General features: G+C 41.3%; 1 protein-coding gene across 2 annotated transcripts in view; it reads left to right on the forward strand.

Moving 5' to 3' along the window:
* Positions 1–418: 418 nt before the first annotated feature.
* The window catches only part of CSE1L (chromosome segregation 1 like), a 41,407-nt gene continuing 26,469 nt past the window's right edge, over positions 419–15,356 (forward strand). The window contains exons 1-6 of one of the 2 annotated variants that reach the window (XM_007185337.2): positions 419–560; positions 7,896–7,991; positions 12,017–12,159; positions 14,328–14,429; positions 14,504–14,649; positions 14,978–15,068. In XM_007185337.2, the coding sequence (XP_007185399.1) occupies positions 7,907–7,991; positions 12,017–12,159; positions 14,328–14,429; positions 14,504–14,649; positions 14,978–15,068 (567 nt within the window). In that variant the 5' untranslated portion in view covers positions 419–560; positions 7,896–7,906. Of the gene's footprint in view, positions 561–936; positions 1,113–7,895; positions 7,992–12,016; positions 12,160–14,327; positions 14,430–14,503; positions 14,650–14,977; positions 15,069–15,356 lie in introns of those variants that run through there. The other variant, XM_057529733.1, reaches the window with a different exon arrangement.

The raw sequence follows: 15,356 nt of genomic DNA on the forward strand, positions 1-15,356 counted from the left end.
CATTGACAGTCTACGTCACTGCTGCCACATCATTCTGTTTTTAAATCCTATGAGAAGACTCATAGCACTTATCAAATTTGAAATTATCTTGTTTATTCCGTTCCTCCCTCTAAAACAGAAGCTCCATGAGGGGCAGACAGTTCTCTTCGATTGGAGACGCTTTGGACATGACTTTGGGCAGTTCGTTCAACAGTTATATAAGACCTACTAGATGCCTGACATCAAAATAGGCCACAATGCAGCGGCCACGCGCCCAATCTGTGCTCGTCTCAGAATGGGCATTGCGATGCCCAACGGAGCGTTCAAAGCCAAAGGGCATTGTCGCTTGTGACGTCAGCACACAGAACGGGGCCGCGATTGGCGAGTCCAGCCTGGGTGGAGCCGAGCGCCCTCGGCCCCGCCCCTTGCCTCGGCCCCGCTCACGCATGCGCCTCGACCACAGCCTCGCCGCCGCGCCATTTTGCCGGGGTTTGAATGTGCGGTGGAGCGGCAGCAGGGGTGGGTATTGCCGGCTACGGTCCGCGGCTGAGGTTCCCTTCTCCGTACCCGTACCCCACGAGGTAAGGCGCGGGCGTGCACGGCCTGGCACAGTGGCCTCTTGGGACCCGGCTGCGTGAGGGATGAGGCGCTCCCGGCACTTCCGAACGCTGGGAAGCAAGGACCGCACTTCTGGGCGAGAGCGGAATTTGGGCCCGTGTCCCGGGCAGGGTCTTCGCCGACGGGTCTCGCTTCCCCTCTTGGCGTCCCAGGTCTGAGGCCCAGGCCCGGCGGCCCCCGAGCCTGCGAGGGGCGAGGGCAGCCCAGGCGCGGCCTAACCAGAGCGGCCCCAGCGCCCGCCTCTTCCCCTCCAGCGCCGCGCTGATTGGCCGCGCCGCTCGGGAAGGCCGCCTCTCATTGGTGGCGCCCGCGCGTCCGTTCTCGGCGCTCTGGGCCACCCGCAACGCGAGCGTAGTGCGGCAGCCAGGCCTGTCCGGCGGCGGAGCGGGCTTGCGGGCAGCCGCCCCGACCACCTCTTCCCCTGGCCTCACTTTCTCATTAAGGAGGCGGTGGAGCAGCACCTCCCAGTGCTTCAGTCTCCGCGACTGTAACACGGGCTTCGTGATCTCACTTTGGTGAGTTGCTCGTGAAGATTAGCTTGTAGTCCGTGCACCGGGGGGTCCACGCACCTGCGCGGTAACACGGGTCCGCCTCTTGGGGGAGACGCTATGGCGTGGTATACCGTTTGGAGCATGGAATTCAGCTTTGGAATGAGAAGGCCTGGGTCCGTTCCAGATTTAGCCTCTCCCTAGGGGTGTAACATAGGGCTGGTCTCTTCATCTCTCCGGCCTCCACTTCCTTATTTGCAAAGTGGGGTTGAAAACATCTACTTCATAAAGTGGCTGAGGATCCACTGAGTTACTGCCGTGGTTTACAAAGTCCCGTCGGTGGTGACCATTGTCCGCCTCTCCCATCTGTCTCTTTTCCTCCTTAGCCACTGTAGCCATACTGCTGACCTTTCTTTTTCTTAAATGTTCCGAGCTCATGTCCTCCATAAAGCGTTTGGACGCACCTTTCCTCTGCTTGGAAATTACCAACATCAGGTCTTTGCTGGTTCCCTGTCCTTCGAGTTTCACTCCCCGTACGCCTTTTTTTTTTCTCCGTACGCCTTTTTTGACAAACCTCTCAAAGGATCTCTTTCCTTCAACTCTTCATCACATCACCCGAGTTTTAGTTACTTCACAGCTTTTATCATATGCTAGAATCTCGTGTAGTTTACTTGTTTATTGTCTTCCTCAACTGCTAGGATGTAAAAAAGCAAGGACCTCCCCTGTCTCATTACTGCTGTACGCAGATAGCTTTTGCTTGCCACGTGGTAGATGCGCAAGTATTATTCCTTGGAATAATAATGCACAGAAAGGGGCTTTTTACTCTTGGATCCTAACAGTGCTCTTTTTCTCCTCCACTTGGGCCCCCATAGTCAAATTTTTGGCCCTTTTTGGTGTGTCTCCATTTTTTGCATAATTCTTGGGACTTGATCTACCCAGCCTCTTCCCTCTTAAGACCCTTAATCTTTCATTTCTTTACATCAGTGCAAGAGACTTCTCTCTCCCCTTCTGTTTACTTTGATTTCTGCTGGTTGGGGACTGGGATAGGGGGAAACCATTTCCTGTATAGTATTAGATGGGTTTCGGGGGCAGTGCTCTACCTTTGGTATTGTTCCTTTATTCATTTAATAACTTGATTGAGCATCCACTTAATCTCTGTGAATACAGTGAAGAAATAAAAATGGACGAAGTCCCTTCCCTTGGGAAGCTTATATTTTAGTGAGAGAAAGAAACAAGAATACAAATAAATGACCTAGATAATTTCAGATAGTGACAGACGAAGGCGACTTCTCTGAGGAGGTGGCATTTGAGCTGAGACCAGCTATGGAAAGATGAGGGAACAGAACATTCCAGGCAAAGAGAATAGAAAGTACAAAGGGCTCGGGACAGGAACAAGCCTGGAATATTTGAGGAAAATCCAGCTTGCACAGAGTAGTATATGAAGGGAGAGGTATCCAGGGGCCAGATCACATAGGGCTTTGCAGACAATGTAAAAAGTTTGGATTTCCATCTCATTGGTATGTTCTTGTGATTAGAAAGCAGAGGGTGGGGCTTCCCTGGTGGTGCAGTGGTTAAGAATCCGCCAGCCAGTGCAGGGGATGCGGGTTCGAGTCCTGGTCCGGGAAGATCCCACATGCCCACTAAGCCTGTGCACCACAACTACTGAACCCACGTGCCACAGCTGCTGAAGCCTGCGTGCCTAGAGCCCATGCTCCGCAACAGGAGAAGCCACTGCAGTGAGAAGCCCGCACACTGTAACGAAGAGTAGCCTCTGCTGTCTGCAACTAGAGAAAGCCCGCGCCAAGCAACAAAGACCCAACGCGGCCAAAAATAAATAAATAAATTTATTAAAAAAAAAAAAAAAAGCAGAGGGTGGATTGAGGTGTTGGGATATGTTCTTGATGTGTGTGTGCGCCAGATAGTTTTCATTTATTGGATCTCTCTCCCTTTCCCCAAATGTAAGGCCTCAGGAATGGTTCTCTAATGTGGAGGAAATATCTAAGGAAAAGGCACACATGTTGGATCAACTTATGTCGCAGATGTCTGTGAGATGGCCTTGGAAAGCAAAGCTTTTATTCCAAAAATTTTCATCTGTAATTGAGGGCCTGTGAGAAGAGGCTAGACTTAGGCCCAGCCATTCTTTCAACAAGAAGAACTTGGGATTTAGATAAGTCTGTCATAATTGATTTATTGTGGTACATATTTTTTATTTTTTGTGTATTGGTAGGGATTTCCAAAAATAGCTCAGTGGAGAAGTAAAGTATCACCCCTTATTTAAAGGCAAAAGAGTGAATTTTTTCATGTCTAGTTTGAGTCTTTAAAGTCAATAACACTTTTTACATTTATATATTGCTAACATTTCCAAGTGTCAAAGCACCTTCACCTGTGGCAAATAAGATAATTTAATTAGACCTTGAGCTTGCTGATATATTGTGAAAATCTGTGGAGTATTCTCTAAAATTACCTGATTTGTCATACTTTCCCAAATCTAGGCTAAGCTTATAAATTGGGTCTGTAGACATTGTCACTGAGGAGATAGAAAAAGGATTTGTTGACATTTAGTCCCTTAACTAACATTAAAAATATAGGACTTACATAGTATTTTAACTTTCAGGGTTGTAGCATGCATATTTATATCCTCCTCCCCCCACGCCTCACACAGTTTTTCCCCCTACACACTTTTTTTTTTTTTAATTTAAAAATAGTTCCACCCTAGCACTTCAACTTTGTTGTTTTATGGGGTCACTCTGTCATGTGCTCTTAGAATCAGTTGTCTCCAGCTCTTCCTGGTTGTCACAGTCAATTGACCAAAATAAATGTGAAGAATGATAGTGCTTTTTGATGGGGAAAAAAATCAATAAAGGGTATGTAGCCTTTGAAAATCGTACAACAAATATGTCGTAGGTACCCATCACTGTTTTAAGGGTCTAGGGAGATTGCAGTGAACAAAACACAAAGTCCCTGCTCACATGGAGCTTACAGTCTAATGGAGGGAAAAGCATAGTAAAGAAGAAAGCAATTCATATGCCTGATAAAATTGACTTGGAAAAACAGTAAGAGAATGGAGAGTGGCTGAGGTGGGTGCTCTTTTAGATGCGATGGTCCAGGACAGTGTCTCTCAAAAGAGATGACATTTGCAAAGAGACCTGAATGAAGCGGGCAGTGAGCCACAAAGCTCTCCAGGGGCAGAGATATCCAGGCAGACGGGACAGTAAGTGCAAGCCTCCGAAACAAAAGTGCTAGCACTGTCAGATATGAACAATAATACAGGACAGATTTCAAATTCACATCTTTCTTCAAGCATTTTTGAATGAACAGAAACTAATGGCAGTAATTTGGTCACTGTTTATCTGGCAGGTGTAACTGAGTTCCTACATTATGTCGGGCCTGCTAGTAACTGACCCTCAGAGAATAGTCTCCAATCCAAACTGGATCCATGTTTTAGCTGGTTCGCTGACATATTGCCTTATCCATTAGTTCATGCAGCAAATGCTTAATGAATGTCTACTGTGTGCCAGGCAGTGTTGAAGGTCCTGGGTATACAGAGAGGAACAAGACCTACAAAGTCCCTGCCCTAAGGAGCTTACAAATAAGAGATAACAAGTCAAAGATATCAGATGAGGATAGATGCTATTAACAGTACAATAGGGATGAGGTAGATGATAGTCATGGAAGGCTCTTTTGAGGATTTGACAGTGGGCTGACAGCTGGATGATACCTGGTATCAAATTAGAAGGAAGGGCATTATTACAGGCAGAGAGAACTGTCTTCGTCTGGTTTGAGGAACATAAAGAAGGCTTTGGGGGCTGGAACATAGGGGCAAGAAGAAGGTAGGAGACGAGGTTGACAGGTGCCAGATTGCATGGGACTCTGTCATGAAGAAAGTTAGTAAAATGCAGATTTATTGAGGAGTGTCTTTAAAAACTCAACAAAATAGATTCAGTTAACATCTATAATCCCCTCAGCACACACACACAGTTTCTAACATGTTGCCTTGCATAAATCCCAAAAGGTAGAATAATTTGCATGTGGCAAAGTAAGTTTTTTTTTTTTAGCTCTGATATACTGATGTAAATGGTTTTGCTTGGCAACAGCAAACTTTCATGATTTCATAACAGATTCAGCATTGCAACACAGAAAAAAGAATGGGAAATGAATTAAATCACTGCTTTCCAACTTGTATTCCATAATAAAGTGGTTCGGTGGCCAAGTGATGGGAGGAACTCGATTAAAGAACGTTAAATGGATAACTTACTCTTTGAGTTCCTGAAGCCTTTAAAGTGAATCTCCAAAAGAGGGGGAATGTGATGCGTAGCATTTTCCGAACTTTTGGTATAAAAACCAGAAAGAGTAGCCTCTTGATAAATTCTGTGTGTGGTTAAGCAGGACTTGATATTCATGCCCAGGGTCAAAGGAGGTGAATATATAGGTGGGGGAATCTACTAAATCATTCAGCATATTGGCTTCCCTTATGATAAAAACGACGGTACTGAGGAGAATACAGATAGTTTCAAACATATCAGTCTCCTTAGCAGGTTGTGGTTTCTGGCTGTGGAGGAGTACTCCGCACAAGCACAGCATTAGCCATAGCCCTTTATAAAATCTTTCTAGCTTAGTGACGAGATGAAGCGTTATGGCTTTTTTTGTTTGGATCAGTCTTGTTCAAAATCTCAGTCATCTTTGACTTCTGCCTCCCCCTACTTCTAATCTGGCTGTCTCTTTTCACATCGTTCTTTCTGTTGCTGTCGCTGGTGCTCTCGCTCTAGTTCAGCCCTCGGTCATTATTTCCACTTGAGAGACAGCCTTGGGTAGTAGGAATAGGGTAGACCTATAGGGTCAGACTGATTTGAATCTAATCTTTATTAATTGTGTGCTTGGGGAAAGTTAGTTAATCTCTCAGAGTTGCCTTCCTTGATTGTAAAATGGTTATTGTGTGAAATGATGTGAAGCGTATCATCTAGCACTGTGCCTGGTTCATGTTTGTGACCCTTCCCCCATTTTACAAAAGTGTCCTAATAGATCTTCTGTTCTCTTCCTCGACTCCAATCTGCAAACCATTACCAGCCCAAAGTACATATATTCCACTTTCATTAAGTTTTTACCCATTTCAAAAAACCTTGAGTGCCTTCCTCTTTTGTACATTAAATCATGAAATTCTTCAGCTAAGTATTGGGGAACCTATATGATCTGAGCTCAGCCTCCAAGTCCACTGTTCCCCAAAGGAGCTATGGATTCTTCCCATCTCTGTACTTTGCTCACACTATTGCCTGTATGAGATGGGTCCTCATTTCACTTGGCCTATCCAAATCTATATATCCTTCAAGCTCACAGCCTCTGGGAAGTCTTGGACCACAAATACTCCAGTGACTCTCTTCTTAACCTAGCAGTTAAGTTGCTGTCTGTGTGCTTCATTTGGTACTTACACTCAAAAGTGTTTCAGAATTCAGATTTTTTTTTTTTGAAATGCACTTGCTGTAGATTATGCAGCATCCCCAGTGGGGCATGGGATATCGCCCCGCAATCGAATACATTATTTAGTGAAACAAATTTACATACTAAGTGAGATATTTATATTTACAGCCTCAGACAGTTCAGGCCAGGTTTTGTTGCCAAGTGAGTTTGCCACAAACTTGTTTAAAAAAACTCAGTTTATAGATGTTTGGATCTCAAAACTGCAGGAAAGGGATTATAGGTCTGTAGTTGGTATTTCAGTTTTATCTTGTCTTCCAACTAGGCTTTTTTTTTTTTTTTTTTTTGGCTGTGTCGGGTCTTAGTTGCGGCACTCAGGATCTTTTGTTGTGGCGCACAGGCTTCTCTCTAGTTGTGGCGCATGGGCTTAGTTGCTCCATTGCATATGGGATCTTCCTGGACCAGGGCTCGAACCCATGTCCCCTGCATTGGCAGGTGGATTCTTAACCACTGCGCCACCAGGGAAGTCCTCCTTGTCTTTTTGATGATCGCCGTTCTAACAGGTGTGTGGTGTTAATCTCATTGTACTTTTGATTTGCATTCCCTCATGTTTAATGATGTTGAGCTCCTTTTCATGTACCTGTTGGCCAACTGTATGTTTTCTTTGGAAAAATGTCTGTTCAGCTCTTCTGCCCATTTTTCAATTGGATTTTTTTTCCAAGTTGTATGAGTTTTTTTTTATATATGTTTTGGAAATTAACCTTTTTATCAGATATGATTTGCAAATATTTTCTCCCATTTGATATGTTGTCTTTTCGTTTTGTTGATGTTTCCTTTTGCTGTGCAGACACTTTTTAGTTTGATGTAGTCTGACTTGTTTATTTTTGCTTTTGTTGACTTTGCTTTTGGTGTGGAAAATTGCTTTTTAATTATAATCACAGCTGTCATCTTATGAACCCCAAAATTATCTTCCCAGGTGCAGATTCTCAGTATGTAGTTTGTTGTCAATAGCTATGGTTGCATGTTGTACACAAAGGAATTTATTCTGGTTTTTTATCTCAGAACTCTTTGGGATCCTTAGAGTTAAGGATGCTTAAAATTTTAATTTTTTATTGTGGGGCTTTAAAAAAATAAACCTAGTGATTTGTGTTTTTAACCCTAGTTTATGGTGTGTTTTTTCTTCTTTGTCTCAAAATTATCCCACTACTGTTTCAAAAAAGCCCACCTTATCTTCTGGAACCTTGTCTCAGCTAAGAGTAAGCAAGGCTTATGGCCCACACATAAAATGTAACAAGTAGATGACTTTCAGAGAGGGGGACACCCGTAATATAAAATGATTCTTTTATGTAAATCACTGTGTCCCCATGTGACCAATTACCCAAACCTCATTTTTTGTTTTAGGTTCTGTGGCAATGGAGCTCAGCGATGCAAATTTGCAAACGCTAACAGAATATTTAAAGAAGACTCTTGATCCTGATCCTGCCATCAGACGTCCAGGTAAAGAAAATAAATACTGTTTTGTGATTGATTTATTCTTAAAGGACAGGTGAGGGAAACATTTGTGCAATATGCCTGTTTGTAAATAAAATTAAAAAAAAAAGATTTACACTTGAATTCTTAGGCATAGTTTATTTTTCATTCTCTAGCCATAAAGTCTTTAGTTGGCTGCTTATAGCTGCTATAACATATGGTGGTGTGGGGTTTTTTTGTTTTTGGTTTATTTTTTGAGTAAAATAACTTTTATCCCTTCTGGGGTAAAAAGGACTAGTAAGTTTAGGATGCTTTGTCCCTTGACCTTTCTGAAAATCGCTATACACCTGCCTGTTTTAGAGACATAATAATTAGGGCAGAGAGGTAAGAGTTAATTGCCTAAAAAGTGATTAAGTGAATGAAACTAGGTAATCAGACACTGTCTCTTAAATCACCATGTTGGGTTTGATTTAATTAATATATTTTAAGATCTAGGGTTCCTCCTCCTCTCTCCCCCTTCCCAAATTTGACCAGTTTTCATTAGAGATTTAGTATACGCTTAGAATTATAAACTCCGATGCCCACAGGAGTCACACGTAAAGGTAAATGAAGGAGGCAGGCCAAGGGGGTTAAGTGCCTTGGTTAAGGGGCAAATATTATTTGGAACCAGCTAACTCTGGGGGATTCACACCAGTCTTGCAGGATGAGATTTCCAGCTTGGCTTGAAAAATAAGGATATTTATATGAAGTGTTCTCATCTTTTTTTTTTTTTTTTTTTTAATTTTATTTGTTTATTTATTTTTGGCTGAGTTGCGTCTTTGTTGCTGCACGCAGGCTTTCTCTAGTTGCGACGAGCGGGGGCTACTCTTGGTTGCGGTGCACGGGCTTCTCATTGCGGTGGCTTCTCTTGTTGCAGAGCACAGGCTCTAGGCATGCGGGCTAAGTAGTTGTGAGTCGTGAGCTCTAGAGCGCAGGCTCAGTAGTTGTGGCGCAGGGGCTTAGTTGCTCCATGGCATGTGGGATCTTCCCGGACCAGGGATCGAACCCGTGTCCCCTGCATTGGCAGGCGGATTCTTAACCACTGTGCCACCAGGGAAGTCCCTCTCATTTTTAAAAAAAATTCATTCATTCATTCATTCATTTTTGGCTGCATTGGGTCTTCCTTGCTGTGTGGGCTGTCTCTAGTCGTGGCGAGCAGGCTTCTCATTACGGTGGCTTCTCTTGTTGTGGAGCACGGGCTCTAGGCTTGCGGGCTTCAGTAGTTGTAGCATGCTGGCTCAGTAGTTGTGGCTCGCAGGCTCTAGTGCACAGGCTCAGTAGTTGTGGCGCATGGGCTTAGCTGCTCCACGGCAGGTGGGATCTTCCCAGACCAGGGCTCGAACCCGTGTCCCCTGCCTTGGCAGGCGGATTCTCAACCACTGAGCCACCAGGGAAGCCCGTCCCTCTCATTTTTAAATGATAGCAATTAACTTCAAAAATTTTTGAAACACCATGCAAACCAAACAAATTTCCGGGGGCCACATGTGTCTTGTGGGTAGTAAGTTGATGATCCTTCTTGTAAGCCGTATTAACCAGAAATGCTCTTAATCTGCTGCTTCGGAATTTACTGATGTGCATTCTCATAAAGAGGATTTTGGAAGCACCCCATGAAGACCCAGATGAATGCATGCACATATATGTTATGTTTATATGTTATATATAGTACATAGAATTGTACACATGTTAATGCATGCATCCTAGTCTAGAAAGGCCTTTTGATTTCTGTGAGGGAAAATTGTGATTTTCCTGTTAGTGCTTAAAGAAGTAATTTGTTCTTGGATAAAAGGAAATTAATGGCTCTAGTCTTAGACTTTCCCAGAAAGCCTCTGCCAGCACTGTCTACTAAAAATTATTTTTAATAATTGTGTCTTTGTAAGGTTGAGGTGCTGTTGTCTTATGAATCAGGGATACAATGTGGGAATAAATTGATGTTTCTGAGAAGAGTTAAGAACAGAGCATTTCCCAGGGGTTGCTGGGTATGAAATACTGACCAACCAAATATTGACGCAACCAAAGCCTTCTGTAAAACCACACAAACCATACAGAACCATAGTGTGTCCCGTCCTGAAAAATATTTTTCAGTTCAGCATTCTTCATCTTCCAAGGAACACATGGTAGACACAAAGCAGGGGGGCTTTGAGGGTGGAAGTTAAACTCTTGGGACTCAATTCGGAAAGAAGAAAGGTGTTAAATCATATTAAATCGTAGAAGATAATACATGCTAACAGCAGACCTTTTCAATAAATATCGGAACCTTGGAATGGATGTTGCCTTATGAAGCTTAAGACAGGAAAAATTAGAAGTGCTATAAACCTTCATGGTGTGATCTGTAAACCTAGGAGATTTATTATCCCTAAATGTAGTATGAGTTTAAAACGTATGGGTAAAATTTTTGTATAAATTTATTGCTGATATTAGAAATGTTTAATTCAAGAAGAAAACTGAGGGCTAGTATGGTAGAATAAGGACTGGACTAAAACGTTTTCAGTAATGAAATCTTCTAGCTGTGTGATCTTACTTAACCTCAGTGGCCTTGTCTTTATTTTCTTTTTAACATCTTTATTGGAGTATAATTGCTTTACAGCGTTGTGTTAGTTTCTGCTGTATAACAAAGTGAATCAGCTATACATATACATATATCCCCATATCCCCTCCCTCTTGTGCCTCCCTCCCACCCTCCTTATCCCACCCTCCTTATCCCACCCCTCTAGGTGGTCGCAAAGCACTGAGCTGATCTCCCTGTGCTATGCAGCTGCTTCCCACTAGCTATCTGTTTTACATTTGGTAGTGTGTATATGTCATTGCTGCTCTCTCACTTCGTCCCAGCTTACCCTTCCCCCTCCCCATGTCCTCAAGTCCATTCTCTACGTTTGTGTCTTTATTCCTGTCCTGCCCCTAGGTTCATTAGAACCGTTTTTTTTTTTTTTTAGATTCCGTATATATGTGTTATCATACAATATTTGTTTTTCTCTTTCTGACTTACTTCACTCTGTATGACAGACTCTAGGTCCATCTCCCTCACTACGGATAACTCAATTTCGTTTCTTTTTATGGCTGAGTAATATTCCATTGTATATATGTGAGTGGCCTTGTCTTTAAAATGAGGATAATACTACCTACCTCTCTGGGTAGTAGTGACAACTTAGCATATGTGAGTAAAGCACCAGACGCATACGGTTAATAATAATATGTATTAGCATAAATTAACTCATTTAATCTTTTTTTTTTTTAATAAATTTATTTATTTATTTTTGGCTGCGTTGGGTCTTCATTGATGCGCACGGGCTTTCTCTAGTTGCGGAGAGCGGGGGCTACTCTTTGTTGCAGTGCGCGGGCTTCCCACTGCGGTGGCTTCTCTTGTTGCGGAGCACAGGCTCTAGGCACACGGGCTCAGTAGTTGTGGCACGTGGGCTTCAGTAGTTGTGGCTCGCGGGCTCTAGAGTGCAGGCTCAGTAGTTGTGGCGCACGGGCTTAGTTGCTCCACGGCATGTGGGATCTTCCCGGACCAGGGCTTGAACCCCTGTCCCCTGCATTGGCAGGCAGATTCTCAACCACTGCGCCACCAGGGAAGTCCCCTCATTTAATCTTAATCACAGTACTATAAAGGAAATATTACTACCATTACTAATAGTACTAATAGTAATCCTTCTGGAACAAGACAAGGTGTATGAATTTTGCCCTAAGGTCACTTAATCTCTCTGAGAAGCAGATTGTCCTTCACATGGGGTGATCACCTGATCAGGCCAACTTATAGGTTTGTGAGAATCGGGTGAGTTAACGGATGGTAAAGTGATCTGAAAACCGAGGTATTATATAAATTTAATGTAACATCATATATAGTTCATTTAATAGATAAGAGAAGTGAGGCACTAAAAGTGATAGGTTCCCTAAGGGAAAAAATATCCTAATCTTTCCATGATGCTTCAATCAGAGATAAACATAGTTCACATATTCATGAAGTCTTAAGATTTGTTTGTAATAACAAATCTTCTAACATGGAAATTGTTTTACAGCTGAGAAGTTTCTTGAATCTGTGGAAGGAAATCAGAATTACCCACTGTTGCTGTTAACATTACTGGAGAAGTCTCAGGATAATGTTATCAAAGTGTGTGCCTCAGTAACATTCAAGAACTATATTAAAAGAAACTGGAGAATTGTAAGTATTTTGTGAGTACATAGTTTAAGACCCTGCATGTTCCTAAGATTGATATATGCAGTGTTCCTGAACGATTCAGGCACAGATTAAAGATAAAAGCAGGACCCTCCTCAACAAAATATTAAAAAGTCAAATCCAAAAATGTATCAGAAGTATAAAAATACCATGACCAAGTGGGATTTATCCCAGATATGCAAGGCTGGTTCAACATTCAAAAACCTATCGACTAAGAAAAGATAAATCATATTATTATATCATTAGGTGCAGAAAAAGCATTTGTCAAAGTCCAACACCCATTCATGGTAAAAACTCAGTAAATTTGGAATAGAGAGGAATTTTCTCGGCAATGTAAAGACTGTGAAAACCTATAACTAACATCATACTTAATGGTGAGAAACTTGAAGCTTTCCCACCAAGATCAGTTACAAAGCAAGGGTGTCCCCTCTTACCACTCCTTTTCAACATTGTGTTGGAAGTCTTTTTTATTTTTTATTTTATATATATTCTTTTGCCATGGCATGTGGGACCTTAGTTCCTAGACCAGGGATTGAACCTGTGCCCCCTGCATTGGAAGCACGGAGTCTTAACCACTGGACCGCCAGGGATGTCCTTGATAATGCAGTAAGAAAAGGAAATATACCATTTGGAAAGACATAAAACTGTCTATGTTCTCAGATGATATGATTGTCCATGTAGAGAATGCAAAAGAATTGACAAAAGTTAAACAGGACGTTTTTCCAAGTTGCTGTTTTATTTAAATTCATATCGATTAAGTCAGCGTTATAACCCAGGTTGCTAGAGAGTGTGAGACTTTGTTTTAACATCCAGTTTGGTTGAAATTTAACTTTAGCTTACTGTCTACTGAAGAGACATTACATGGGAAGATACAGTCTAAATGAGTAATTGAAGCAATTTCTATTGTGAACAAGGAAAAATTATATAAAGCTGGAAAAAACCACATTTTTTATATATATATATATATGCATTCTACACATATATATGTGTAGAATGCAAAATAATTTAGATTTGAAGTTTTTGATAAGGTATTTGTCCTGTGTCTTGTGGGATGTGGAAATATTTTCTAATCATAAGGTGAATCTTATTATGCTGCAAGTTTAATGATCAGTGTAGTTACATATTGAGAAACGGTTATTTTCCCTACCTTAGCTTATGACAGTGGTTCTAAATTGGGGGTAGTTTTGCCAACCTGGGGATATTTAGAGACATTCTGGTTGTCCACGCTGGGGGTGGGGTGGGGAGGGTGTCTGGCATCTAGTGGGTAGAAGCTGAGGGCGCTGGGAACCATCCTACAGTGCGCAAGAAAGATCCCCACAACAAAGATTTATCTGACCCAAAATGTCAGTAATGCCGGGGTTGAGGTAACTCTGGGTTAGGATAAAGAAAAAAGTGAGAAATGTTTTTAGTAATAGCAGTAATGATACTTAGAAAGTATTAAAGTTGACAGAAATGGTCAGTTTTTCTAAAAAATCAGCTTTAAATATGGTTAAATATTTATTTAGAACCTTTTTTCCATAGAAGAATTCAAAAATAGTAAATATTGTTTTTAAGCTTGTATAGTCAAGCGTTCTCACATGTGGTGAAGAAATGACTTGGTGAATTTTAGAATGTTTAAAAATCCATTCATCTACTTGTAGACATGCAAGCCCTATCCCTCTGTCTTGATTTGTAAAACTAGTGAGACTTCCAGAATCTCTTTGGGCGATGTAGTCCAGGATGCATTCAAACTGGTAATGGTCAAGAAGTTTTCATTGAAAAGACCTTTCTTTGACTTAAGGTAACGGTCAAATTGAAGGTTTTGAAGATGCATATCGGCTGAGTAGCATATATGTATAAAGATTTTTAACCACATGTTCTGATTAGTTTACTTACAGAACTGAGATTCTTAATTGGCATCAGGGAGTCAGAGAAGCTCCTTAATTTGTATGTAAAATATTTGCATTTGGGAAGGAAGGTACATTTTTCTGCAGAAAAACGTTTTCATCAGATTATTAAAGGAATCTGTGACCCATTTATGTAGAAGGAAGGCCCTACCTTCCTCTGTTTTTCTTAGGAAACCAGGAAATGAGAAATGGTTCTATTTTATCTACAAACCCATACAATCATGGATATGAATTTATGTTACTTGCTCATTAATGTTTTGCTTTTAGGTTGAAGATGAACCAAATAAAATTTGCGAAGCCGACCGAGTAGCCATTAAAGCTAACATAGTGCACTTGATGCTTAGCAGCCCAGAGCAAATTCAGAAGCAGGTATGTGAGGCCCTGCTTGTTAGGTGGGATTGTTTATAGAGCTTTCATCTAATTAGTCTCTTTCCTCCCCACAGTTAAGTGATGCCATTAGCATTATTGGCAGAGAAGATTTCCCTCAGAAATGGCCTGACTTGTTGACAGAAATGGTGAATCGCTTTCAGAGTGGAGATTTCCATGTTATTAATGGAGTCCTTCGTACAGCACATTCTTTATTTAAAAGGTACTGATATATAAATTCATATTTTTAAAATACTTTTTTCAAATATTTTTGCTTGTGTATATTTTTGTGATTATGTCATTCTTTTATGATAATTCTAGAATAAGAGCATAAGCCTCTCATTATGGTGTTTGTTTCTTCTTAAGTGTAGGATGTTTATTTCATATTGCCCTATTACTGGTGAAATACCTGGTCTTGATAAACTGTGCTTGAATTCCCTTTTTATTTCAGAAAGCTATCTAGCCATAGATTTTTCTCTAATCTAGCCTTGAAGACCTAAAGTCAGTTAACAAAAATTTGTAAATTTACCTCTTTTACCTTAATTTTCTAGATATCGCCATGAATTTAAGTCAAATGAGTTATGGACTGAAATTAAACTTGTTCTGGATGCCTTTGCTTTGCCTTTGACTAATCTATTTAAGGTATGTGATAACACCTTGCTGGTATTTTTTAATTACTTAATATTTTAAAGTGCTTGAATATTTGTATAAATTTTGTTTAAGAGATTGCTTTGAAAGCATATTTGATAGGTAATGGTTTAGAGCAGCATTTCTTTTGAAAAATTTCAAATCTACACCAAAATAGAGAAGCTGGTAGAATGAAATCCCATGTATTGACTACACAAGTTTAACGGTTACTAGAATTTTATTTCTTTTAAATTTGTTCTGTCCCTTTGATTTCGTACGAATAGTTAAAAGCAAATCCCAGGC

The sequence above is a fragment of the Balaenoptera acutorostrata genome, chromosome 15 (genome assembly GCF_949987535.1).
Source record: "Balaenoptera acutorostrata chromosome 15, mBalAcu1.1, whole genome shotgun sequence".
NCBI classification, from domain to species: domain Eukaryota; kingdom Metazoa; phylum Chordata; class Mammalia; order Artiodactyla; family Balaenopteridae; genus Balaenoptera; species Balaenoptera acutorostrata.